Source organism: Humulus lupulus, chromosome 8, assembly GCF_963169125.1.
Source record: "Humulus lupulus chromosome 8, drHumLupu1.1, whole genome shotgun sequence".
NCBI classification, from domain to species: Eukaryota; Viridiplantae; Streptophyta; class Magnoliopsida; order Rosales; family Cannabaceae; genus Humulus; species Humulus lupulus.
The window spans coordinates 28,801,309-28,829,176 of NC_084800.1; the positions used below are offsets into that span (position 1 = coordinate 28,801,309).

Below are 27,868 nucleotides of genomic sequence, written 5' to 3' on the forward strand. Positions count from 1 at the left end.
ACAATGCCCTCTAGCTAAATTCTTATTATTAAGTCAAATTAAAAGCTAAACAAAACTAAACACTTCTTTCGATTCGAATGGAAGCAATTGTCATTTTAACTTAATTTGATGGTAAGTATAGGAGTACATTTTACGGACATTCGGTACGATTTTATTATGTAATATATATAATAGGTGAAGAAGTTAGGTTAAAAATCAAATTCTACCAACCCTTTTTCTTTCTATTCTTTATACTCTTAATTTCTGATTCATTATTTATTACTCTACTCTCGTCCAGTCTTCTTACTAGATAATAGCATATATTCTTTCATTTTCACTTTTTGGCACGTGTTTCTATTTGATAATCACTCACAAGAAGTCCAACCAACTATTATATGTTGTGTACGTGAGAAAATAAAAGAAAAGATTCTTGAGATTTTTTACAATTATTATTGTATATTGGTATTGAGTGAGTCAAAGAGAAGGCAATGCATTGAACATTCCATGTCCATGGATGGAGTGGAGTCCACCAGTTTTTGTTTCACTGTGCATGAGCACTAAGGTATAAAGAAGCAAGGACGAAAATGAAAATATAAAAAAGGTTTTGGATACTGTACTATTACTAGTCTATGGTTATATACTCTGATTTGATTTCATTACCCATAGTGTAAACAGCTCAGGTTGATCTATCATTCATTTCTTCTTTTCTACTGCAGCTAAGAATCTCATAAGTAATCCAAAAAAGATAAAAATAAAAAAGAAATATTCAAATCCCAATAATCTACTGTGTCTGTCAGAGATTTTTTTGACCTCTTCTTCATTTTTTTCCTCTGCTTCAAATGAATGCAATGGTTGCTTTACAGAAGAAACCATTATTACCGTTTGTTTTTACATTTCTCTTCTGTAACGTTATATGTTTCTTTCTACCCTTTATTACTTCGCTGGTGAAAACTGAAAATAATCACGCAACTTGGCTATTACCCTTTCTTCATGATATGATTTGACGGATGCTTTGTTTCTGCCGAACTACCATTCTCTTTGCTCTCTACCTCTATGCTCTATCTTTCCCTCTTCTTCCACCAACCCTGTTAGTCTTTACCAAGAACCATAACCATGTAGGGTTGCTATGCTAACATAACATAACATAACAAAACTTGAGCAACCAACCCACCTTCAAGCCTTGACTACACCGACACTACAGCTTCAGCTTCTCCATTTGATCTTACTGTCATTGGAAACCCCACAATGCATATTCTACTCCTTTTACTGTTACTGCTCACTATCACCATCACCTCTACTCACTCCTCCCCTTACAACCATCATCGCCGGCATCTCCTCCACCAGCCCCTTTTCCCCGTAGATGATTCCCTTCCTCCAACCCAAGCTCCAACCTTGTCTCCCCAACCTCAACCTCAACCTCAACCTCAACCTCAACCCAAGCTCCCTTTTGATTCTTCTTCTTCATCCCCCTCCTCCCCCTCCTCCCCCTCCTCCAGCCCATCAGAGAAGCCTTTCTTCCCATCCTATCAGTACCCTCCTCCTCCTCCTTCCCCAACAGCACTTACTTCCTTCCCGGCCAACATCTCCTCTCTTCTCTTCCCCCAAACTACTACACACCCCCACAGCCATGGCGTTGCCATTGCCGTCACTGTCTCCCTTCTTTGCGCCGCGCTCATTTCCGCCTTTGCTGCTGCTTTCCTTTACTACCGCAGGAACAGAAAGCTTCATACCACCTCCGATGATAAGGCCTCTAGAACAGATAGCCTCCGCCTTTACCCGCCCAACACGGCTACCTCCGACGGCATCCATAAGTCTCGGACAACGCCCAACAACAGCTCCGAGTTCCTCTACCTAGGGACCCTTGTCAACTCCAGAGGAGTCGACCCAGAAACCGCTGCTAATTCGAGCAATGCGACTATAAGACTCGGCGTCTCTGCCTCTCCGTATAAAAAACTGGGCTCGCCGGAGCTTAATCCACTGCCGCCACTTCCGAAGACTTTCAAGCGGACTCACAGGGAGCAGCCCCAAGTGGGGTCTGAAGATGAGGCGGATGAAGAGGAATTCTTCTCGCCGAGAGGTTCTGCTGATAGTCCAGGCCGTACAGGATCAAGCTCTCAGAGAGAACTTCAGAGCTTAAAAGTTGATAACTTCAGAAGCAGAAGCTTTAACTCCAGGACTCCGTCTTACCCGTGCTCAAAGTCCGGCTCTCCAACGACTACTGCGTCGAACACTCTTTCTCCTCCAGCGAACTTTAGCCCAGCAAGCTTCAAATCCAAGTCACCAGATTCAGTAATTAATTTCATGGCTCCATCTCGGCCACCGCCGATACCTCTGTTGTCGTCCCCGTCTTTGTCGTCTTTATCTTCGCGATCCGAAAGAGGTTCAGGGAATACCCAGAATTCACCTTGCAGGAAATCGGATGCTTCGGAGCAGAAACGGCAGTCTCCTGGGTGGAATGGAGCGCAGTATGTTCCGGTGAAGTTGCCGCCACCGCCTCCCCCTCCTCCTCCACCTAGATTTTGGGAAATGCTGGCTACGAGGTCAGGGCCTCCGCCTCTAGTGACGCCTTCAAGGCTTGTGTTCCAAAATTCTGAAGTGGTTTGTACGACTGGAGCTGAAGAATTACTGAATGATGGTGTTGCTGTGGAGAAAAGCAGTGAGGAAAGTGCGAAGCCAAAGCTGAAAGCTTTACATTGGGATAAAGTTAGAGCAAGCTCGGACCGGGCAATGGTGTGGGATCAGCTGAAATCAAGCTCTTTTCAGTAAGACAAAGGCCAACACTTTATTATTTCTTTATTTTTGGTTATTATTAGTAAAACTTATTCTTTTATGGCTGAGAATCTAAGATGTTCATAGCTATAACTTTATTTGGGGATTCTGTTTTTCTCAAGATTCTTGTTTTCATTTGCACAGAGTAAATGAGGAAATGATTGAGACATTGTTCACGGCTAATAATTCGAATTTGTTGCCTAAAGACAATGTTCGTCGGCAGAGTTTTCCATCTTTAGTGCAAGAGTATCGCGTTCTTGATCCAAAGAAGTCTCAGAATATTGCAATATTGCTGAGAGCACTAAATGTCACCATTGATGAAGTCTGTGAGGCCCTTCTGGAAGGTAATCCAATAAATTGAATGCACAATATGTTTGTTTTATGGATCAAGCTTGCTTCTTTTTCTTTTAAGATTTGTGGCTATCGTTTCTTATCTCTTGTTGTGTTTTACATGATCGCCGTGGCCATTCCTGTTCTTGCTAACAGGTAATGCTGATGCACTGGGGACGGAACTTCTTGAGAGTTTATTAAAGATGGCGCCAACCAAAGAGGAAGAATGGAAACTGAGGGAGTACAAAGATGAATCCCCATTCAAGCTTGGTCCAGCTGAGAAGTTTCTTAAGGCAGTGTTGGATATCCCTTTCGCATTCAAGAGAGTGGAAGCATTGCTTTATGTTGCCAATTTCGATTCAGAAATTGACTACCTTAAAAGGTCCTTCGACACTTTAGAGGTAATTGTTTTTGGTTTGGTTTTGTATTGAATTGTATGATGGTATATTTTTCATTGAAGATCCTTGACCTGGCTTCCTTTCCGCAGGTAGCTTGTGGAGAATTGAGGAGCAGCCGAATGTTTATGAAGCTTCTTGAAGCAGTTCTTAAAACTGGAAACCGTATGAATGTTGGCACCAACCGTGGCGATGCCCAGGCCTTCAAGCTTGACACACTTCTAAAGCTTGTGGATGTCAAGGGTGCTGATGGGAAGACAACTCTCTTGCATTTTGTTGTGCAGGAAATTATCAGAGCAGAAGGATTGCGCCTTTCTGGCACCAATCAGAATGTAGAATCTGATAAGAGTGACCAATCTTCATATTGGGATGATGTTGAATTTAGAAAACTTGGTCTGCAAGTTGTTTCAGGGTTGAGTGGAGAGCTCACTAATGTAAAGAAAGCGGCTGCCATGGATTCAGAAGTACTTAGCAATGAGGTTGCAAAACTTACTGGAGGAATTACTAGAGTGGCGCAAGTGTTGAAATCAAATGAAGAATTTCCTCTAAAAGAGAGCAGCAAGAGATTCTCCGAGGCCATGAATGGTTTCTTGAAGAAGGCAGAGCAGGAGATAGAAAAGCTTCAAAGGCAAGAGAAAATTGCCCTGTCTCTAGTGAAAGATTTAACAGAGTATTTTCATGGTAACTCAGCTAAAGAAGAAGCTCGTCCACTTCGAATATTCTTGGTGGTGAGGGACTTCCTTGCCATCCTGGATCAGGTATGCAAAGAAGTTGGGAAAGTTAACGAGAGAAGTACAGTGGGTTTGGTCCGTCAGTTTCCAACTGCTACAAATCTTACTGTTCTACCGTTCTTCCCTGGACTCGATGGAAGGCAACAATTCGGGTCATCATCAGATGATGAAACCTCGTCTTCGTCACAGAGTCATAGCGTATGATTTTGTTTAAGCACTAGTCGATTCTCTTTTCAACGTCACTGGGATGGTTTGTAAGTACTAGTGAAGGTGAATTGAATGGTGCTTGCAGGATTTTACACGTTAATACCTTCTTTTTTGTAATTATAAATATAATATATGCTACAGTCAAAACGATTTTGAGATTTTGTCAATCTTGTATGATAGTAGTTAAGAGGAAAGTCGGCCAAAAAAATTAATTTCCATCATTGGATTTCGTGGGAGGGACATCTTTCTATGTTAGAAAGAGTTGAATATGAAAATGAAGCAAATTTGAACAAGTCGCCATATTCTATATCCAGTAACTTTGGACCAACTGAGTGGCATGTTTTTATTTATTATAATGAGAGATGAGAGGCTACAAGTCTGGTGGCCATTGCACTTGAACTTGAAACTGCACTTGAACTTGAAACTACATTTAGATTTCATTTTCGTATTGGGAGTGTGGGTGGGGAGTCTCAGCATCCATTCGCTCAAGCACCCGTCTGGCTTCCTCTTCAGTGGCAGGAACAACATTCCGAACAAGTAGACCGTCCTTAACAGCCTCAGGGCCAACGGAGAAAGTAAAATAGAATTTGTTGGATACCTATCAAAACAATTGCAGAATAAGAAAACAAAACAAAACACATAGTATCACTTGCAGTGACACAAATTCTGTGGTTGGTTGGTTTGTTTGTTTCTTAACATGATTTCATTTCAAACAGTTGCACTTACCTCACTGGACCTTAGTTCAGGCCTTGTAACGTGAGCAACAACTTCCACGTTTATCAGAGGTTCAGTGGGGTTCTGAAGTTCTGTGTACAGAACACAGGATTTCAAACGCAGGAAATCTCCAACATCCACCTGCGTAGTTAATTAATTAATTCCCACTTTATACAAGGAAATCACATCACATCAATTGCCAGTTTACACTCATGTTAAATCTAAATCAGACCAGATCTCTAGTACGTACGCACAGCATACTAATGTGCAATTCTATCTGTTTTTCAAGTAAATGAAATGGTGTCATTCATGCTCCAGGAACCAAAACACATAGATGATTTTTTTGAAGAAGGGTTACTCACAGGTCTAAGGAAATCAACATGATCTACTTCTAGAAAATGTGTTACCACACCAGCAAAAGAATATGTTGTTGAGAAAGCCAATTCAACAGCTCTACGCATTAAGAATCCTCCAAAAATCCGACCATAGATATTCCTTTGCTGAGGCTGGCAAATGAAAGAATTCTCAAGGCAAGTATCCTTCATAAGGATGCTGTTTCTGTCTGCCAGTGCAGGCAGGTCACAAAAGACACGCCCTTCTGCCAACAATGCATTGAGCCTCTCAATGTACTGCTTCTCCAACTCCAAGTCTTTTTGAATTTTTCTCTTCATTTTCCTCATTTTGTTTCTTTCATCTGCTTCTCTCCAAAGCAATTTTTCTTCACCAGTTTCAGGTGAGATCTGGTTTATCACAGCTGACTTTCCAGTCTTTGAATCACGTGCCACAAATGTGAAGTTTGCTACCAGAGAAACGGAGTCCGATGGATCTGAGGATTCTGCAATACAACAATATTGATAAGCATGAAAAACAGAATCAGGTACCAGTGAAAGCATTACTGAAACTCGAATTAAATCACATGAATAACAGTGTGATACAATGAAAATTTTCTCCTACTTCCTCTAAAAATTAATGAAGATTTTCTTCAACATATTTCATTACAGTAATGCTCCAGAGCCTGACTCATCTGAAAACAGTAACACAAAACATTTCAGTCCCTTGATTGTGAATCAAAACAAGATATGTATTATCCAGGATACCATGTGTTGTCTGAAGCACTTGGAGTTGAATCTCCATGGACGACCGTCCGACCCATGTAACAGCACCAACAATACTCAAATCAGTGTCAATGCTAATTGGTTTCTTCAGAACCATTTTGTCAACAGAAGCAGTCACCAATAGTAGAGGCCTTGACATGCCATCTTCGTTGGTGCAGTGCTGGTCCACAAGCCAACGCGTACAATTTCAAAATAAAAAATAGACTAGAATGTTATTGTTCAAATAAAGTTGCAGCATTTAAACTCAGACTAGAGCAATGTTGTTATCGAAATCCAACTTGGAGCCTTGCCAATTAAAAAATAGAAAGCATTCTTAAAGAATTTAGCAGAGGTTGAGAGGCGTCGATACCTTGAATGCAATGGTTCCAGCAAGAGCATCAAGATCCTCTAGCAACTTTCCAATTCTTATCATATTCCAAGGATTTCTATAATGCTCCCTGAGTGCATAATCAGAAGACAAGTTGTACAGAATACTGGTCCGGCTCTGTGCCGGACTTTTGGTGACCAATTCGCTCTGCGAAGGAGGATCTGCTGTCGGCTCACCGTATTTCTCAAACATGTTGGATCGCGCTTCCCATAGAGCATTTGTGACGGGTGAATTGAACATTCCAGGCCATAAACTGATGGGTTTTCGGATGGAAGAGCCTGCATCAATAGGCTGGGAAATATTATGGTGTGAGCTGATGGTGGAAACTACTGGGGGTTGATTAGAGGGGAAGTCTAATGATGATGGGTCTGTGGAGAATGACTTGGTATGCGTGAATCTGATAGGAGGTGGATCAAAGAGAAAGACGGTGGGTCTCGAAATGGGGTTTGTACATTGAGATTCATGAAATTGGGTTGGAATGGTTTGGGTGGATGAAGATGAATTTGAAATTGGATTGTAGGGAGTAGGAGTGAAGCGAGAGAGGAGTGCTTGAATAGAAGAGTAGTGATAGGAAAGAGGAATTTGTTTTCGAATTCTAATTCCAATGGGTGTCATCATTGTAGCAGAGATTGAATCAGAATTCCCAATGAGAATGAGACAGGAAAGAATATCCCAATGGTGTCCTTTCAGCTTAGATTGTCATTGTGTTCTTCCTTCCTTCTTCTTGTAAAAGTAACCCAACTAACACGCCGCCTACCCATAAAAGCCTTTGCTTTGCTTTAATTGGGTGTGGACTGTGGACTGAGTGAGGGAGTTGGCAGAACAGACAGAGCATTGCTATAAGGCACCGTAGGTTGCCCAACAGCCTAGGACGCCTTTTCGAGAAAAGAAAAGGCCTAAAATTAATGAAAAGCAGATTCCTTTGAGTTTTGATTTGGTGTTCCTCCTTGTGGATTGACTCAGTCAGTCTTCAGTTGCGAGTCAAGCGCAACTTTTGGGTGAGCTTTCTTCCTTCCTTGTTTGTCTTTTTGTAAATAAAAATGAGATTAAGGGATCAGTAATTATGCTGAAAAAGGGTTAATTTGTTTTACTGGTGGTGTTGAAAGATTGGGTTTTGGAATTTGCAGAATTGGTTGGTTCTATTACTATATTAATGCTTCTCTCCTCCTTGCAATGAATTCATATGTAGATGCTCTCACGATGATTGAAATTAAGAATTGAAACAAACAAGCAAGCATAATTACCAAAATTGTGTTAGGATAATAACAGAATGGTAATGATGCTATCTTTATTGACAGATTAGAGAGTTGCATTGCATCAGAATCATTCATCAGATAGAGATAAACAAAATCAAAATGAGCGGAGTGGGAGAGAAAGGGTCAACCACCACTAAAACCCCTGCTGATTTCCTCAAGTCCATTCGAGGACGACCTGTTGTGGTTAAACTCAATTCTGGAGTCGACTATAGAGGTTAGTGAGTCAGTAATATGTATGTTAGATATGAAAAATTGTCTTTATGTATGTGTATGTCATTCTATTCTAACTGCAACAACTGCAGGTATTCTAGCTTGTCTGGGTATATGAATATTGCAATGGAACAGACGGAGTATGTCAATGGGCAGTTGAAGAACAAGTATGGCGATGCCTTTATTCGTGGAAATAATGGTAAGTGATGACCCCTTTATTAAACCACATTCTTACCTTTATTCTTTAACTCTTGTTTTTGGAATTCTGTCTTTGTCTCTCACTCTCATGACATGCAGTACTCTACATCAGTACATCGAAAAGGACATTGGCAGATGGGGCTTAGTTTAGTGGTGCCATGTTTTCTTTTTGGATTTTGGATAAGAAAGAAAGACACAACTTGAATTTCCTTTTCAAAACTTTTGTTCTTAAAAGCTTCTTTTGTTATGAAACTTTGTTCTGCCATTACTCTTTATATTTACATACCTACGTTTTATTCTCTATCCTACTGTTGATGAATGATTATCACATTCAATCCCTTTCTAGAGGTTGATTGTTTGGCATTGATCAAATTAATGCATGTATAACAGAAACGAATTTAAAAAAAAAAACCAATCAAAGTATTGTAAGTTTGTTACCAAATTTCGAATTAAGAACCAGGAGCTGAATTGTGATATGTCATTTTTAGTTTTCCTTGTCAAATGATTCAATCTCCTCCACTGAAGCCCAATGTCACATTTCTTTCTATGTTTAAGATATTTACATAAAGTGGCTACCTACCCTTTGCAGAGGATAAATATATATATATGTATATAATGAAGGCCATAATTTTAGCCTCATGTTTTTATGAACAAGAGATGTGCGAAGGCCATAACTCTCATGAGAAACCGGAGCGCTGACCAGGGAAGGCTCCCCTTGCATTCTTTGCCGCTATTACTTTGCTTACCAACACTTTCCACTTGGCTTCGTCCTTCTTGCACTGATGCAGAACTTTCTCCTTGAAATGCCTAAAAAACCAAGACCATATTATAGAAGATATCAAAACTCAAAAGCACATGGCCAAGCATATTCAGTAGTGAAGCCTTACCTGCAAAGCGGGACTTTGCATGTATCAGGGTCGTTACACAAACGAGAATGCAGCTCAAGAAGCTGCCACATGCGCTTGCAGTGTACACAGCCCCCTGGAACACGAGTTTTGCAACTGGAGAAATGGCGGACTAAGGTTTCAAGCCCTTTACATGCCGGGAAGCCACAGGCAACTTGACTCCCTTTAAGCACTTTGTCACGTGGGCCTATTGTTCTGCAACCATCCCTGCATATGTGAAGTATGGCTTCCATTGCCTCATTCAGTTGTAAGTATACTTTCTTCTCTTCCATTCTCTTTAACCTCTCTTCCTTTGTCTGAAATAGAACAAAGTAAAGCATAAGCCCAAATAAAAAAAAAATATATATATATATATATAGCCAAGGAAAGTATTGGAAGCAGAAGAAGAAGTGGCTTACAGTATCTGCCTCTACTACGGCTTCTAGTAACTCCTGTTCAAGAGCAGGATTAACCCTCTTCATTACTTTCCAACCTTGGGTTGAAGATATGGCCTTGAAATCTTTGACAATCCTACGCACACAAACCAAGGAGAGGCGTGGTGCATCGCAGTTCCTTGCTAACTGAAGCACATCTACCACGCTCTCGTTGGTCAGCCAACCCTGCTCAATGAAGTGTATACAAGTCCTTTTCAATGATGGAACCGAGTAGGAGTGCGATAGGAGCAAGAGGTGGAGAACGAACTTGTTCATTTCCTCCTTTTCAAAGCTGCACAACAAAGAGGCATGTATTACTAGTATCATTAATTAGGTGGTTGGATTGGATTGGATTGGATAGTATTACAGATAGAGATATGTGATTAACAATGTGAAGATTAAGATACATACATACCAGGATGAGTAAAGAAAACGTATAAACATATGGAGGGAATTGTAGGGCACCCCAGGAATGTTAATGTATCGCATACCATTCTTAACTCTCGCTTGCTGCAATAAATTCGCCATCACTGGTGATGCAGCACCCTGCAAAACCCATACAACAATTTTGAATAATATGTATAATATGGATGATGAAATTAATTAACTGAAGTGGGTGAAGGGTCACCCTCACCAGTACACTGGAATGAGCTAGAACATAGGATGAGGAGGAGCCTTCGTGGTCGTGGGTACTAATAACATAGACATCCGCACCCTGTCCTTCCTTGAAGAGTTTGTCCCATGTCTCCAATGTTTCTTTTGGGACAGAGCAACAGGAGTAGTTGTTGTTGACATGAGTGGTGGTTATGGAGGTTTTGTTAGGAGGAGGAGGAGGAGGAGGAGGAATCAGAGGTGGTGGGTGGGGAATGGTATAATTATATGAGGTGGTGGGTGTGGAACTGGAAGTTAATGGTAGACTATGATGTGATTCGTCTAAACGAATATCCAAGTCTATGGAATACCCAGTGGATGTGGATGAGGATGAAGGAGAAAGGGGTGGTATTGGCCAGGAGGAGGCTGAGTAAATATCAGGCGAAGCCATTACTACATAACAAATAAACAAGCTTAACAATCAGGTAGACAGATACACGTATTAGAAGTGAGAAGAAGAAGAAGAAGAAGATTATATAAATAAATTATTATTATTATTATTTATGTAGATAAGATAAGAAGAAGGAAAAGGAATGTTAAGGAAAGAAAAAAAAATAGATGGAATAGGAAAGGAATCAAAAAGAGAAAATCCCACAAATTGGTATGGGCTTGTTTGGATGGCACATCAAGCAGCAGGTTTCTTCCATGCCTCGTCCTCCTCTTGCTCTTTAACTTTAACTGGGATCATACGCCATTTCATATATTATATATTGGCATGGAGAAGGAACACCAATTACCAAAGTCAGACACTTTTTTTATCAGACAGAAGAGAAGGAAGCAATCAAATTGAAAAGAGAAGAAATAATATAAGATAGGGAAACCCCAAAAAGAAAAAAGAAGGAAGAGAGAGACGTGTGTGTGGCTAAAGGCAGTTACTTATTTAAAAAAAAACTTGTCAAATTAGTATTTAAGTCAGCAACTACTGAACACATCACAACACAACATAAGAGCTGTTCACTCTTTCTTCTTCACCCACCGCCCTTTTTACTTATTACCCAACTAGCCACCTTCCTACTATTAAAGTAAACCAACTCAACCCAACTCTTCACCATTGTTATTATTATTATTATTGCAACATTTATTTATTACATTTAATATTCATGTGAGATTCATTCATTCATGGTACACAACACACTACACCGTAATAATCTTACTGAAATTATTATTAAAATAGAGGATAATATGAGGAAATAAATAAAATCTCATAAAGAAGGCCAAACTAAAGGTTGGTGGGACCATGACTCCTACAATGTACCCAATGGGAGATGGACACGTGGAGACAAAGTGCGGGGGCGGCTGACACAAAGCCAAGGAAAAGGACGGACGGTGATGAATGAAACAAGAAGTAGATGTGATGTCTTGTGGGCCCACCTGCTCACCGTCCATTTCTTCATAAAAGCTTTTCCATTTGGATTTTTCTTTCCTTTTTTCCTTGGACTATAATTCATTTCATATAGGCTTTTCGTTTTGGATTACTACAACTTTTTTGGGTGGGGGAAGATTACATTACTATTTATACGAAAAAATTACAACTTTTATGTGTTTTTTTAACAAGTTTACAAAAATTTGGCTTTTTTCAAAAGAACTTATTTTATTACTTTTTTTTAATTTTAATTTTATGGATTTAGTTTTTATGTTATAATTTTACTCTTAATTAAGTTTATTTAAATTAAGAGATTATTTTAGTCATTTAAGTATTTTTTATTTAATTATTTTCATGTTAGTTTCATTACAATATTGGCTTAGTATTTTAAAAAAGGAACTTAATCTATTTTATTATTTTTTATATTGTTTAATGTTTATTTTTCATAATTTAATGTTACAATTTAAAATCACTAATATATTTTCACTTTAATATTTTTAGTTTTTATCTCTTCAACTCCTCTTCTCATCGACGTCTTATTTATTATCCCTATTTGTCAAAAAAATTTGGAAAAAACTTCTTATTAAGTTGTCTCCCCTTCAACTCAAAATATATTATTATTTGTAATTTTTTATTATTGTACTTATTTTTTTTACTATACATAAAAAAAATCAAACCAAATTTTTTGTTCTAACTTTTTTTTTACGTTTTTTTAAAGATCATGATTATTTTGTTCTTTGTTTGGGTTACGTAACTAATAATAATCACGTTTTCATATATAATTTTTTTTTTCAAATTTAGATGTTTCCATTAGGGTAACCATGTACTCATTCATTTTTTCAAATCATTTTTTTTTTCTTTTCAAATTTGAATGTTTACATTAGGGTAACTAGTCACCCATTCATGTTTTTAATATATATTTTCTTATTTCCAAATTTGGATATTCCTATCAGGGTTACTGGTTATCCATTCAAGTTTTCATATCTAATTTTTTTTCTTTCCAAATTTGGATGTTCCCACTAAGTTAACTGGTTACCCATTCACATTTTCATCATATTTTTTTTTCTTCATATTTAAATGTTTCCATCAGAGTAACTGGTTACCCATTCACATTTTCATATCAGTTTTTTTTTCTTTCCGAATTTGGATGTTTCTATCACGGTTAATAGTTACACATTCAAGTTTTCATATATTTTTTTCCAGATTTGGATGTTGCCACTAGGATAACTGGTTACTTATTCACATTTTCATATAATTTTTTTTCTAGATTTGAATGTTCCCGTCAAGGTATTTGGTTATTCATTCACGTTTTCATATTTTTATTAGTTTTCTTTCCAAATTTGGGTGTTCTTATAAGGGTTATACTAAAAGAAAATGCAGAAAAAATTAATTTGAATTTTTTTATATATAGTGGAAAAAATTATAAAAAAAAATTACAATAATGAATTATAATAAATAAAAAAATATTAAAATAATTATGTAATGTTAAATTATATGTGTGAAAAAAAGAAAAAAAAATATAATGAGAAAAGAATAAGTACAAAAAATGAAAAAAAAAAAAGAAGGAAAAAAACTGAGGAATGAAATGATGAAGGAAAAAAAAAAACAGATGAATGAATAAAATGAAAAGAAAAATAATGGAAAAAAAAGATGAATGAAAAAATTGGTAGAAAAAAAAAAAAAAAAAAAAGGAAAAAAACATAAGAAGAAAAAGAGAGAAAAAAACTGAAAAAATATGCACAAAAAGAAAAACAAATAAATAAAAATGAGAAGAAGAAGAAGAAGAAGAAGAATGGAAAGAAAAAAAAAAGATAAAGGAAAAAATTGGTGGAAAAAAAGAAAATGGAAAAAATGAAAGAAAAAATAAGTAAAGGAAAAAAGAAAGAAAAAAACTGAAAAAATATTTAAAAAATAAAGGAAAAAATAAAAAAAATGACCTAAAAAAAACATAACTATCATAAAAAATGTGGCATAATTATATATTTTTTAAAATTTATGGGAAATAAAATTTGATAATTATGACTTTCAAATCAAAAAGCCATAAAAAAAGTAGAAAAATTAAATATCTATATTTTTGTAAAACATCCTTAAAAATCCCATAAATATGAAAAAAAATCCCTATTTATATTTCTTTCCTTCTATAATGTTCTTCACAACTCATGGTTTTATGATCTCATACTTATACACAAGGACAAAATAGCTCTTCCTATATATTAAACCTTTGGTACAATATTGCATCATTTTAACCATATTTCAATACATATACTATTTTGGATTTCTATATGTTTACTTAATTTATGATATACTCTTTATTTAGAAAATATATATTTTTAGACTTTTGTTTTATCAAATAATTAAAAATAGTTCATAAATTTCATTTTTGTCAAAAAAAAAAAAATTACCCAAAATTTTATTTATGGGGTTATTGACTTAAAAAATGCTTGAATTCACGAAAGACATTAATCTATCTATATTTATATTTAAATATATTTTAACTAAATTTAGGTTCTAAAAATCATTATTGACCAATGGACAAAATTTAGGATTAATTTTTTTTTTAAATAAAAAAATTATGTTAAAATACAAGCACCAAAAAAATATTAATCCTTGGACTTCATGGTATTATGATCTCATATTTATACTTTACTATTTATGTCTATATCTCTTCTATATAATAAGTGTGTAGATAAATGAAATTCTTGATTTTAAAATGAAATATTATTATATTTAACAGTAGTTTGTAAATATTTAAACTTAAATAAAATAAAATAAATAATTAAAAAAATTAAAATATGATATTTTTTTAGATATTTTACAATGATAATTTTTTAAAAATAATAAATAATTAAACAAATTAAAATATGATATTTTTTTAGATATTTTACAATGATAATTATTTAAAAATAATAAATAATTAAACAAATTAAAATATGATATTTTTGAGATATTTTACAATGATAATTATTTAAAAATAATAAAATTATTTTATAACTTTGTTACACCCAGATTTCGAGACCAGAGACTGTGACCTCGAAAACTGGACTCGTCAAGTGTGAGCTCGAGATATCTAAAACGCATGTTCGTGGTCCAGATGTTAAACCCTCAAATCAAGATGGCAACCTCGAAGACATTTAACCTCGAAAGACATAGCATTGGGATATATTTGTTGTCGGGTGTCTCCGGATCAAGTAGCCCGAGCTTTAAGAGTACAAGCTCGAAATGTAACAGCCTCGATGGTATCTACCTGAGCTGGTCTTGGAGTAAGGCGGCTAGTTCGTAACTTATCTATAAACCTTGACCGACATGATGCTGGTTGTTGACCTCGAAAGATTTAATGAGTCATCTGATGTAACGCGTTCCGAACGTTTAAGGATATTTATTGTTGTAACATCCCAACATTAAAGGGATAATAACAATTCTGTTATTCGCCCTCTGGTCTTCAGGGGACGTTTCCTTGTATATAGGAGTTACCATATTTAATATCATTATTTTAATTAATAAGCAGAAGTATCTTCCCGAAATATGTGGGAATGAACTCTGAAAACTCTCTATAAATAGAGAGTTCATGAACATTTGTAAAGGACAGATCTTTTGATATCTTGAGAGAAATTTTGGAGAATTCATCCCTGAAGGATTTCCAGAAAACTCAAAGTCTTAATAAACTAGACTCGTGGACTAGGTAGAGTTAACTGTTGAACTACGTAAAATTCTTGTTGTTCTACCATCTTATTTATCTGTGCCATAGTTCCTATTGTTTAATTGCTATACATTTTAAGTTGACGAAAAACGGTGTCAACAAACTTAAATAAAATTTAATTAAACTTAAACTCACTTTTTAGAATAATATCATATTAAATATATAATATAATCTATTGTCAATTAGTAACAAATTGATTTAAAAAAAAACTAGCAAGAAACTTAAATTTAAAATACATGTATAATATTTAATATTACATTAAACATATAATATATTGTTGACCCTTGATTTGGCCAACGACACGGAGTCAAATGTACGACAAAAGATAAAATAACAATTCAGACTTTAATCCAATGGAAAAGAAGAAAACACCAAGGATTTATAGTGGTTCGGCCCCAAAGAATGGTAATGACCTACGTCCACTTAGTGCTATTATTGATATTGAATCTCAAAGCCGTGATCAAAGAACTCGGGTTCTTGAGTTTCACAAACCTTGGAAGAAATACAATGAAACGATGGATAATTGCACTATAGCTCTCTTTCTCTCTCTATCTTCGCAAAAAGATTCAGGGATCAAAAGTCCCTTCCTTGAGCTATTTCATGTATATTTATAGGCTCAAGGAGGGTTACATGGGCCAACGGGCCATATCTTTCCTTAATAACCGCGTATTAAGGTAATAATGAGGAAATATTCAATGCAATCATTATAAGATTACAATCTTAGAAGGAAACAAATCAAATTATACGACCAGCCTGGTCGTATCTAAAAGTTAAGCCATGACGAAGCGATGTGCCTCTGGTCGATAGTCAAACAACACTTCTGCCACGTGTCAACCACGTGTGAGAAATCCCTGCCACATCATCAGCAGTCATTTTTCGGGTAAACATTTGCCCCCCAAGTTTATTTATTGCGACCAGCAATAAGTAAACTTAGGAAACTGACCCTTCGAATACCCCATGAAATCTGTCAGAGTCGTCTGTGCTTTCTTGAAAAAAGTAATCAATCATGTCCAATCAAGTCTTTTCGGTTTCCCAATAACTTGTCTGATGGCTATTACACTTCCCTATGCTTTGAAAAAGGTAATTCATGATTACTTCTTCTACCGTGTCGCAGTCACTATAAGTAATACCCCAAATCCACATTTTTACTTTTTACTTTTCACTTTCCATCTCCTCTCCAAGAACTTCGAAGAACTTCCGTCTTCAGAGCCCAGAAATTCCCAGGAACTCACATTCGGACGCTCGAAAGCTTTTGTGTTCAGACTTCGTTCCTCATCTAAGTAAGTTTCATGAACTTCTTAGACGTTTGAGTTGCCATGCCAAACTGTTTCATACTTATTTTTATCTCTGAACCTTTGCATGTTCTTGGCTGAAACTGTTATGGGGATTGTGTGTATATCAATAGACGTTTGATAGGGTAGTGAAGTAAGTTTCGTAGGAGTTAGGAACCATTTTGGTAGTCGAGATTGTAGATTTAATGGCGTAAAATCGAAGTAAAAATTTGAATTTTAGGCTAGTTGAAAAACTGGGTTTTTCCCGCCCCTTAGGAGTCGAAAAAGCTTTTTTCCCAAAAAACTTTTTACTTCTGCTTTTCAATCTATTTTTCAAACTGCTCGTATAGAACTTAGTGTTTTTGCTAGAATGCTGCTAGTCGTATAAAAGCTTAACTTTTATACGCGAGCAACGTTATTTTAACTCTCAACACAGATTTTTAGGCTTTACATTCTCACCTCCCCCTTTCTCTGTTCGCAGCTTTTCATGCAAGATTCGTGGGGAGGTGAAAGGCCTATCGACGACGACTTACTTGCCCAATTACTTGAAGACGAGGAGCAACCGTCACTGTTGATACCAGAAATTCCTTTTTTCTCGAATCCCACCCCATAGGCCTCAGTCAAACCTTCCAGCCATGGGTAGAGTAAAATCCACTGCCCAGAAAAAGAAACCTTCCAACCCTTCAAATCAGCCTGCTCCTCAGGCTGGAATTCCCTTTGTAATGCTCCAAATTTCCTAATAAGGTTTAAGACCCTGATTAGGAGGCCGGGAGGGCCATAATTGATTTATTATGGTATTTAATGATTATATGCATGTTTATGTGAATTATATTATTATATGATGGTGAATGCATGCATATGGGCTCATATTTTAAATGCAAGGGCATTTTGGTAATTTGACCGTTGGGGGGCGTAATTGTGTAATTTTATGCATATGGGTGAATTATAATTTTACCACATTATATGTGGATTGGTTCGAGCCATTTGACATGAGACGATCATGAGGTGCAAGCTTTCGGTCTAGTCATAACGGGATTTAGTTCGAGGCTCGAGGTGAGTCTCGGGGTCATTTTGATGATTAGAACATTACCGGGAATTAAAGGGTAATGGGGTATGATTTATTGGCATTTGAGAATGTTGAGATTAGTGGAAATTGGAGAGCGTTAATTATAATTAACGGTATAGGTTGGAAATGATGAAATTACCCTTGGGAGTGTTTAGAAGCTTTTAAATTGGCCTAGGGGCATTATGGTCTTTTGACCTTAAGGATTTATATCAGCTTTGGGGTTTGGAAGGCTGTGGAAACAGAACAAAAACAGAGACATCCCTCCTCCTTTCCGTACGTTACTTCTCTCCATTTTATCCTTTGGTGTTCTTGAGCTCTAGGAGAGGTTTCAAGCTAGGAAACTCAAAGGCTGAGGTTGTGGACTTGGTTTAGCTATTGAGGGAGGTTCAAAACTGGTTTTAAGGTGAGTTCTAGTCACTATATTCAAGCTGTGCTCTGTTTTCCTTTTGGTTTTCAGCTTATGGTTTTTGATGTAGAAAGTGGGAATCAAGGGGAGTTCTTGTGTATGTTTGGTTGGGTTTTGATGAGGGGGAGTTATGGGTGATGTTTGGAGGTTTAAATGAGTGTTTGGAAGAGGTTATGAGCAGATTTGAAGGGCTGGTTTGAGAGGAAAAACACAGGGGAAAAATTGAGTTCGTGTTTGGAAGAGGTTATGAGCAGATTTGAAGGGCTGAGTTTTGGCTAGTCTGGGCTGAGCGCCGCGGCGCAACTGTGGAGCGCTACGGCCCTTGGCGTCTGGTAGGGAGGCCCTCTCTATCTGGAGGACGCGCTGCGGCGCAGCAGGGGAGGGTCGCGACCCTTTAGGTCATTTTGGCCAGAATCATGTTTTTAGCTTGGGGATTAAAGCCTAAGGCCTCGGGGTTGAACCTAGTACCCGGTTGGGTAGTGTTTGATGTCTCGGAGGCTGGGTTTTGGTTTGGGAACCTTTTATTATTCATTTTATTGATGGAATCCCATAATTGGTTATGACCAGGTAACCGTTAAAGGACCAAAGGACTGATCGTTCTCAAAGGTCGTTTCTTTTATTAATTCTTGCTCGAACCCAAGGTAAGAAAACTGCACCCCATATGTGACATGCATGGCTATTATTGATGCATGTTGGATGTTTAAATGTAAACATGGATAGCATAATGAATGCTTGGCAATCTTGCCCATTTGCATATGATTATTAATGAGGCATGCTGGATGATTAAGTGTGATGCATGTGATGCACGAGAAACATGTGATTAGGGCATGCCATGAATGATGAATATGAGATTGGTCAGAGCTTGAGTCTTTGAGTTTGTGCATGATCATAACTATGCTAGCAACTGTTTAGTAAGCATGCTGAATGCCCTGTTCTTGGATAATTGGCATATGATACACATTGATAGCATTGCTTACTTGTGCATGGTACTGACTAATTAGTCAGGTTTGGCAAAGGTGCTAGTATCAACTGTGAAGCTGTGACTCATTAGTCAGGTTCGGCAGTGGTACTGGGCACTGGTCACACAAGGCTGACTCGTTAGTCAGAATTGGCAAAGGTGTTAGTATCAACTGTGAAGCTGTGACTCACTAGTCAGGTTCGGCAGTGGTACTGGGCACTGGTCACATCGTGCTAACTCACTAGTCATGACAACCCTAGTGTGTTTAGTGCAAGCTGTGTCGATTGGACCTAATCGACCCTCTGCATTGAATGACTCAAAGAGCATTAGTGTAGGACCGACCTCAAGTTCGATGAATATAAACAAGCGTTTATCTAGCCAAAGGCTAGTCATTTAGAGTCAGGGCCAGCGAGCCCCGTGACTGTTAGGTCACATGGCTATGGGTACCGACCCCTTAGTGACATGCTTGTCAGTCACTCATTTGATAAGAGCCATTGCAGGAAAGCCTAGGTAATGGTGTTGTTACACGGCTATGGGCACTGGGCCCCTAGTGACTTAGGTGTCAGTCACTCAGTATGGTTTACCAGGACCTCAAAGTGATATTCACTCATCTGATAAGAGCTATGAGCTCTGTATGATCATTTTGATCATCATATGCATGGCTTTGGGCACTGAGGCCCCAGTGACTTGCTTGTTGGTCACTCAGCATGGTTTTCCAGAACCTGTTGAAGGTTAGAGGCTTACCCAACAACCACCCTTCCACTTGAATTAGTGACTTGCTTGTTGGTCACTCAGTATGGTTTACCAGAACCTCAAGTGTTGCGACACTCATCTGATTAGGACTGACTTGATAGTCCTCCAATCAGAAGGCCAGGACTTCTTATCCTGGATACCCCAGCATCTGTTTGAATTCATTTACATGCTGAATAGAGCTATGAGTGCTAGGCATGCCAGATATGATTTGATATCATGATATGGCTGTTTATGAGCATATGAGTTTTCTTGCTGGGCTTCGACTCACGGGTGCTTTGTGGTGCAGGTAAAGGTAAAAGAAAGCTGGACCATCCTTGAGTTGGAGGGCTTAGGTGATGACGTGTACATATGCAGCTGCTCGACCAATACTTGGGCGAGGTTTGAAAGTGGAACTAGGGCTGAACCCTGTTTTGCTGCTTAGAACGGCCTGTTGTAAACACTTTCTTGTAATAAACTCTGAAATTATACTTTTGGGATCCCAATGTATACAGTAAACGTTCTAGTGAAACGTTATATCCTAACCAAAGTTTTAAACCCCTAAATCGCTAATCATACTTAGTTACACGTTTATGGCCAAACGACTCGATTAGCGAGTTTAGCACTGTTTGCAATGTGCACTGTAGCGGTCCCTGGAGTTGGGGCGTTACACCCTTGACCAGTGGTCGGGAAAGAAATATCCCTGACCCTAACATTCAAACTCAAGCTCAGCCTCGAAACTCCGTTCAACCAGACGTTGAATGGTACGTCGCCCCTCCTAGTCGAGTTATGTAATGACCCACTACTCTAGACTTTTGGACCATTAATGAAACTATACATACAAATCCTTAGTAAAACTTACATTTGCGAAAATACCATAACTTTATTAAAAACTTGTAAAAACCAATGTTAAAACTTACATAACTCAAGGCAGGATATGAGATCCCATTGTTTTAAAAACAAAACATAACATAATTTAAAATAAAAAGGATTACATAACAAGTGCGGAAAAATTACACATAAACCATAAATAAAAGACTACTTCCTCGAAATCGAACTCTCGACTCCTTGAATCCATTCAACACTGATACACATTCTCCCAAGCATCCACGAATCTTACCCGCCACTATAGCTATTTTCCTGCACATATAAACAAAAAGGAATGAGCCTAATGCCCAGCAAGGAAAATCTAACAAATAGTTCGTATACATAAATTTCATAAGAAACATAAAAAACATAACATAACACTTATATCATACACATACTATAATGGCCATTATTACTTGGGGTCCCATAGACTAAACAAGTCATATGCCCATTAGATTAGTGGGGCCCTACTAGCTAAGTAGGTCATATGCCCATAATCTATTTGGGGCTTGTTAGTCAAATGGGTCATATGCCCAAGCCTACAAACATATCATAACACTTATCATAACATAAGAAACATAAGATAACATATAAAACATATAACATATGCATTTCTATCCTATTTTTCTTACCAAAGTTACCGGGATAAGAGGACAGCGTTGGGACTTTTGGAACACTCCTAAAACCATATATAACAGGGTGAGTAGATTTGAAGAAAAAGAAATGAAAGGAATGGAAGGACTAAACCTTTGAGAAACATACTTACCAAAACATTTTTGCTTAAGAGCTTAGATTTCCTAACCCAAATAAAAATTAAGGTTAGAGGCTGAGTAGAAGACTATGAGAACTTAAAAGAACAAGTACAGAAATGAACTAGAGTTTTGGGTTACCTTGAAGACTTGTAAGACCAATCTACACCTCATGCGTCATATGTACAATATTCAACAATCCAACATGCACCAATAACAGCCATGCATGTCATACTTAATAATCAACCGACACGCATCAAGAATAGCCATGCATGTCATACTTAATAACCAACCGACATGCATCAAGAATAGCCATGCATGTCATACATATACACAGGGTGCAGTTTTCTTACCTCAAAGTCGAGCTAGAACGATTAAAAGAACGACCCTTGAGAATAATCAACTTCTAGTCCATTAGCGGTCACCTAGTCATAACCAAATATAAGATACCATCAATAAAAATGACCAACGTGAGTTCCCAAACCAATACCTAGCCTCTGGAACATCAATCCCCACTTAACCGGGTACTAGGTTCAACCCCGAGGCCTAAGGCTTGAATCCCCAAGCTAAAAACACCATTTTGGTCAAAAAGGTCACTAAGGGCTGCGGCCCGCCCTAGCTGCGCCGCGCCGCGCCCCTCAGACAGAGATTACCCTCCCTGCCAGACGCCTTGAGCTGCGGCGCACCACAGCCATGCCGTGGCTCAATACCCAGTTTTGCTAAAAACTCAGCACGCACCAGCTCGCCTCCCCTGCATTTTCCCTTGGAACCAAACCCTTCAAACCTATCCCAAATCTTCTCCAAACACTCAATTAAACCTCTAAACATCACCCATAACTTCCCCTCATCAAAACCCAAGCTAAACATTAATTAAAACCTCCTCAAATCCAAACTTTCAACAAGAATCAAAAGCTGAAAAACCAAAGGGAAAAATAGAGCACAACCAGAAACTAAAGACTAGAACTCACCTCAAACTCGATTTTGAATCCCCTTTAATGGCTGAAACAGGTTCTCTAGCTTCCACCTTTGATCTCCTAGCTTAAAACCTCAAGATGGCTCTCAAAATTCAAAGAAAAGAATGAAGGATAACTTGTACAGGAGAGAAAGGAAGAGATGAGGATGGGCTCTGTTTTATTCTGTTTTCCACAGCCTTCTAAACATTCAAAGGCTGATATAAATCCCTAAGGTCAAAAGACCATAATGCCCCTAAGCCAAATAAATCCCTCTAAAGGCTTCCGAGGGTAAAACCGTCCTTTCCCGCCTTTCTCGTTAATTATAATTAACGCTCTCCAATTCCCGCTATTCTCAATATTCCCAAAGACCAATAATTCTTATCCCATTACCCTTTTATTCCCGGTAATGTTCTAGTCATCAAAATGACCCCGAGACTCACCCCGAGCCCCGAACTTAAACCCGTCATGACTAGACCGAACACTTACATCTCATGGTCGTCTCATGCCGATTAGCTCGAACCAATCCACCTTATAATGTGGCTATATTAATTAATCACAACCATGCACCTAAAATACACAATTACGCCCACAGTGGCCAAATTACCAAAATACCCTGATAATAATAAGTACTCCCATATGCATGCATTCACCATCATATAATAATATAATTCACGTTGTACGCCCTGGTTTTCCCACGGGCTGTTTAGCAGGGCGAGCCTTGGACTAAACCTGATTTAGTCCGAGGCTCCCGCAGGCCGGAGGCTCTATTTCCAGGACGGGCCCTTGTCAGCTCGAGGGGGTCCTGTTTCCAGCTCGCATTTGTTGCCCCAGGAGCTGAGAATGACATCCGAAGGCCACGGATGGAGCAGCTCGGGTTATGAACTGCTCCGGTCGCGAGCTTCTCAGGAAGCTCCGACCCTATGGGAAGTCAACACGCAAGATAAATGTGCATATTCCTGCCATCACGTGTTCGATATCCCCCTGACTTCTCGGACACGCAGCAGGAACGTGCGTATTTAGACACCCACAGACGGGTTGGGCCGTGCGGCCCATTATCTCCTTCCATACCACTACTACAAATATAGCCTTTCTCTGCGGTTTTTTTTAAACAATAAATAAAAAGTGCAGTGAAAAGGTTTGAAAGAGTCAAAAAATGTATATTTAATGTCCGCGCCCTGTTTTATTGTGGTTTTTAAAAAAAACGCAGTGAAAGGTTTGAACGGGACACTTTTCTCCGCAGTTTTGGGTATAATACTGGAGTTAAAACTGACGAACTTGGATTCACTCTGGTTGATTTAAGCAAGAAGGGAAGCAAGAACGATCCTTTTATCATGGCTTCCCAAGCGAAACAAGTGTTTTACATTCTTGATCCAGTTAATGATAAATGGTCCATTGTTTTATCAGTTCCCGAGCGGAAGTTCTCAGAAAAAGAAGAGTACGATGAAAATTATGATTTATATCATGACTGTTTCATTGTTGGACAACCGATACATGAACAAGTTGAGAATATTCAGGAACATGATAATGAAAGTGATAGCGATGATCGTGATTATCTTAGAACCGACATCGAAGAAGGAATATGGGTCGATTGTGAATCGACCAGAAATAAAATAAGAAAAAGAAGAAAACATGTTTAGTAAGTTATATAATTCATTAATACTTGTGATTATTTATTTGTATAATTCATTAATACTTGTGATTATTTATATGTATAATGCATTAACACTTGTGATTATTTATTTGTATAATGCATTAACACTTGTAATTTGTGTGATGCAGATGGCGGATAAAAGAGATGACAAAGAGAAACAACAAGGTCGTGGTAAAACAAGAATGAGTTACATGACCCAACAAAAAGCCAAAGGAATCAAGAAAAATCTTCAATGGAACGATTTGGGACAACCAATAGGTGATGTGTATACAAACATGATATCATATCTTGGATCTAGAGTACGAGCCACGATTTCTATCAACTCAGGTGATTGGAGGAAGGTCCCACAAGATTTGAAAGATGGTCTATGGGAGGATATCATTGTAAGAAATTATCATTATGATATTTATTTATTTATTTATGTGTGATATCTAAATTTAATAATTACTTTTCTTAATTATATTCTCAGGGTGGTCACAACATTCCTCAAACCTTCAAACGTGAGATTTTGAAAAAAGCTGGTCAAATAATGAGAGATTTTAAAAGTGAACTCACTACCGAGTACATCAAACCTTTGGCTGAAATGGGTATGATGGAAGAACTCAAATTTCCCCCAAAGAGGTATAGCGATATAATTGACGAGAGAGAATGGTTACAATTTGTAACTAGTCGTCTAAGTCCAGAGTTTCAAATAGTGCATCAAGAACAAAAAAACCGTGCATTACTAATGAAGTCAAGGCATCGAACCTCTCGTAGAGGAATGGCTAATATAAGAGAAGATTTGGTAAGTATATTTGATATTATAGTTTAAATAATGGTTGATATTATCGCAACATATAACTATAATTATCTTGTACAATGCAGAAAAAAGAACGAAATATTCAAAATCCAGAGAGGTATCAAGTTTGGCTTATATCGCGTGAAAAAAATAAAGTTCTTGTGACAGAGCTAGACCGACAAATTGCCGAAAAGATAGTAAGTTTTCTAAGGTTTCAGAATCAATATATTGTTTTTATTTATATAAACTAATTTAACCAAATAATATCTTGAGTAGGAGGACGTCAAAGAAAAAGTGATTCGTGGCGAAATTACAGCTCAGGGTTGAGATGACATCTTGACTCAAGCATTAGGGACACCAGAACACCCAGGTCGTGTTCGAGCTGGCAGGTATGATAATTTATAATAGTTGTTTTCTTTTAAGAATTATTTAGATTGGTTTATTGATGGACTTTATTGATTTTTTTTGTAGGTTCACTGCGACCGTTTCCAAAATGTTTGGAAAAAAACATAAAACAATGACTGCAAGAGAGGAGATTGCTCGACTAAAAGCTGAGATTGAAGAGATAAAAAGACATAAATTTAGCACAGAAGAGGAATTAGCTCAAAATGAAGAATATAATGAGGAAAACGATGAGTGTGGATACAACGATGAAGGGCAATTTGATGAGGGACAATATTATGAGAATACAAGTGATGAAGTCTATCGACCTGCCCCCAACGCAGATGATCATTTTCATCAAACCGAAGACTATCCTTTTGATGAAGATGATGGATCATCAATTTATGAGTCTCCGCCACCACCGACCTATGAAGTTTATTTGTGTTCTGATAATATTGACAATGTGGTGGCTAAAGGTGTACTCATTGTACCAAACATGGGTAGCCAAATTACCGTCCATGGAAATGTACTTGATGATTCAGTTGCGAGGGTTTGGCTTATAGATGTCTTACAGGAAGAAGCTGAGATCCCTATTCCCTTTGGTAACGTACGATATGTTGGGGATGCACGAGACACATTCTTGCCTTGGCCTAAAAATTTAATTGTGGCTTGTCAGGTATAAAATTATTTGCTTAGATATTTAAATTTTATTTTTAAATGGGTACACTATACTGATATGTTTAATGCTATTATGTAGGGTCCATCTTCATCTAATCACAAATCCCTATCTCGAAGCCCACATTTATCATCAGTTGGATCTCACGTAGTCATCCCCGCTAAAATAACTCAACCAGAACCTTCAAATTGGTTAACAGATAACCAATGGGACAAAATTGATATGAGTCTAAAATTCATAGTGAAGGAGTATTATTCCAATAAAGGAATAGATGGGGTTGTACAAGTTCCCGTTGACCCGGAGTTTATAGGAGAACGCGAGGCTATCTTCATCACTTCGGAAGACGTTTATCAAGCAGCCTCCATGGATAATATTGGATCCTCAGCTATGCTGTTTGGTATGAGGTATGTATCAATCCGTTATGTCATTACAAACTATTAGAGGAGTTTGAATATATTAGATACTCATCCGTAGTGAAGTAAGTTCTGAGATGAAATTGTGTGCTGCGGAGATAACAGAAGGTTGAGAACATGTGTGTCTTAGTGAAGTAGGTTCTGCGAATTTTGTGTGCTGCGGTGGCTTATGGTTGAGAACATGCATGTTGTTTGTTGTATGCTTTGTCTGAATTGAATTTATAGGTTCTAATAATTTTGGATATGCTATAGAAACAGAGGAAACTCTGCCCAATTTTTTTTTGACGATATTAATTTATTAATTGAAAATGTAATATGAATGATTGATTCTCTACAGATGCATTTGGGAAAGCATGCACCCAAATTCACGACAATTATATAAATTTTTTGACACCGAACATCTTTCTATTGGCAATGATGAAAGTAAAAACTATACGGTGGATCTTATAGCCAAATGGATGATGACTATGGATAGACGAGGCCAAATATATTTCATTCCTTGGATTGTTGAGTAAGAACGAACTACTTAAACATTATCACTACTATGGTTGAATTTTAATTTTATAATAATCATATTTTATTATTATTTTAGTCGACATTGGATGTTGGTGCTCGTGATGATGCGGGGGATGACCATAGTTTTGGACCCTTTAAAAAATCATAAATCTCCACCAATAATTACGGAGGTTATGGAAAAGTAAGTTCTTCATTTGTAATGTATGCATTATTAATTTTTAAAAGTTGAGAGCATAATATGTATTTAATTAATTTTAATTTTTGTAGAGCATACGCACAATGTTTGGAAAATGAATACATCGGCACATTTACAAAATTGGTGAGAGGTTCTTGTCCAAAACAACCTGAAAGTCATGAATGTGGTTATTATGTACTAAGATACATTTATGATCTTGTAAATGCACCGAATCCAGCAGAAGTTATCAAGAAGAAAGTATGTTATATTTTAAACTCTTTTTTGCTTAAGAAAAACTAGATATTGTATTTAATTATCTAATCTATATTAACTTTTCAATTTTGCAGTGGTTTGACAAAAAGCAATTCAATGTCAAAGAGGATCTACTACCACTACAAAGTGATTGGTTAGCTAGATTAATGCCATTTGTTTATGAAAACTAAATTTTTGTATGTATGTAAGATTAAAGTGCTAACTTATATTGGTTAGAATGATTAAAGTCTTTAATTCATTACTAGCCATTTATTTTGTATTAGATATGAAATGTATATATAATAATTTAACAAATTAGTTATACTATTGAAAATAATTATTTATTAAAATTGAAAATTAATTTTTTTTTTATTAAAAATGCTCGGTTATCAACCGAAATTAATTTTTTTTTTTTTATTGAGAAAGCACTTTTCTCCGCGGTTTGCGTATCACTTTTCTCTGCGGTCGAATACACTGCGCTTTTCAATACTCTCGAAAACCGCAGTGTATTGAGTAAAAAAACCGCAGAGAAAGGCCTTTTTTGTAGTAGTTGTAATGACCCACTAATCTAGACTAATTGGACCATTATCGAAACTATACATAAAACTTACATTTTTACGAAAATACCATAATTTATTGAGTAACTTGCAAAATAAGAGTTATTTACAAATAAACAGAATACTAAAAAAGGATTTTGGGATCCCATTGTCTTTAAAACCAAAACATG

The 27,868-nt window shown here is 37.2% G+C and overlaps 4 protein-coding genes and 1 long non-coding RNA gene across 5 annotated transcripts; 3 read left to right on the top strand and 2 right to left on the bottom strand.

Annotated features, from left to right (window-relative positions):
• Window positions 1-664: 664 nt before the first annotated feature.
• On the top strand, window positions 665-4,578 carry LOC133796574 (formin-like protein 2). Its single transcript, XM_062234149.1, has 4 exons — window positions 665-2,741; window positions 2,893-3,092; window positions 3,235-3,479; window positions 3,566-4,578. Exons 1-4 carry the CDS (start codon window positions 1,225-1,227, stop codon window positions 4,406-4,408), a joined length of 2,805 nt encoding a protein of 934 aa, XP_062090133.1. The 5' UTR covers window positions 665-1,224; the 3' UTR covers window positions 4,409-4,578.
• Window positions 4,579-4,695: 117 nt separating this feature from the next.
• On the bottom strand, window positions 4,696-7,383 carry LOC133796575 (acyl-coenzyme A thioesterase 4, mitochondrial). The gene is made up of 5 exons (XM_062234150.1): window positions 6,590-7,383; window positions 6,223-6,400; window positions 5,488-5,960; window positions 5,138-5,266; window positions 4,696-5,009 (listed from the first exon to the last, which is right to left on the bottom strand). The coding sequence occupies exons 1-5, from the start codon at window positions 7,223-7,225 to the stop codon at window positions 4,842-4,844; spliced, it is 1,584 nt and encodes a 527-aa protein (XP_062090134.1). The 5' UTR covers window positions 7,226-7,383; the 3' UTR covers window positions 4,696-4,841.
• An 82-nt stretch (window positions 7,384-7,465) lies between these two features.
• Window positions 7,466-8,574, top strand: LOC133796577 (uncharacterized). Its single transcript, XR_009875490.1, has 4 exons — window positions 7,466-7,605; window positions 7,906-8,077; window positions 8,166-8,272; window positions 8,371-8,574. It is a non-coding gene; the product is annotated as an uncharacterized LOC133796577 (long non-coding RNA).
• A 212-nt stretch (window positions 8,575-8,786) lies between these two features.
• Window positions 8,787-11,108, bottom strand: LOC133796576 (BTB/POZ and TAZ domain-containing protein 3). The gene is made up of 6 exons (XM_062234151.1): window positions 10,836-11,108; window positions 10,224-10,633; window positions 10,005-10,135; window positions 9,575-9,881; window positions 9,159-9,472; window positions 8,787-9,078 (listed from the first exon to the last, which is right to left on the bottom strand). Exons 1-6 carry the CDS (start codon window positions 10,885-10,887, stop codon window positions 8,949-8,951), a joined length of 1,344 nt encoding a protein of 447 aa, XP_062090135.1. The 5' UTR covers window positions 10,888-11,108; the 3' UTR covers window positions 8,787-8,948.
• Window positions 11,109-25,883: 14,775 nt separating this feature from the next.
• On the top strand, window positions 25,884-27,400 carry LOC133793632 (uncharacterized). The gene is made up of 5 exons (XM_062230940.1): window positions 25,884-26,189; window positions 26,536-26,709; window positions 26,791-26,895; window positions 26,982-27,147; window positions 27,237-27,400. Exons 1-5 carry the CDS (start codon window positions 26,008-26,010, stop codon window positions 27,330-27,332), a joined length of 723 nt encoding a protein of 240 aa, XP_062086924.1. The 5' UTR covers window positions 25,884-26,007; the 3' UTR covers window positions 27,333-27,400.
• Window positions 27,401-27,868: the final 468 nt, after the last annotated feature.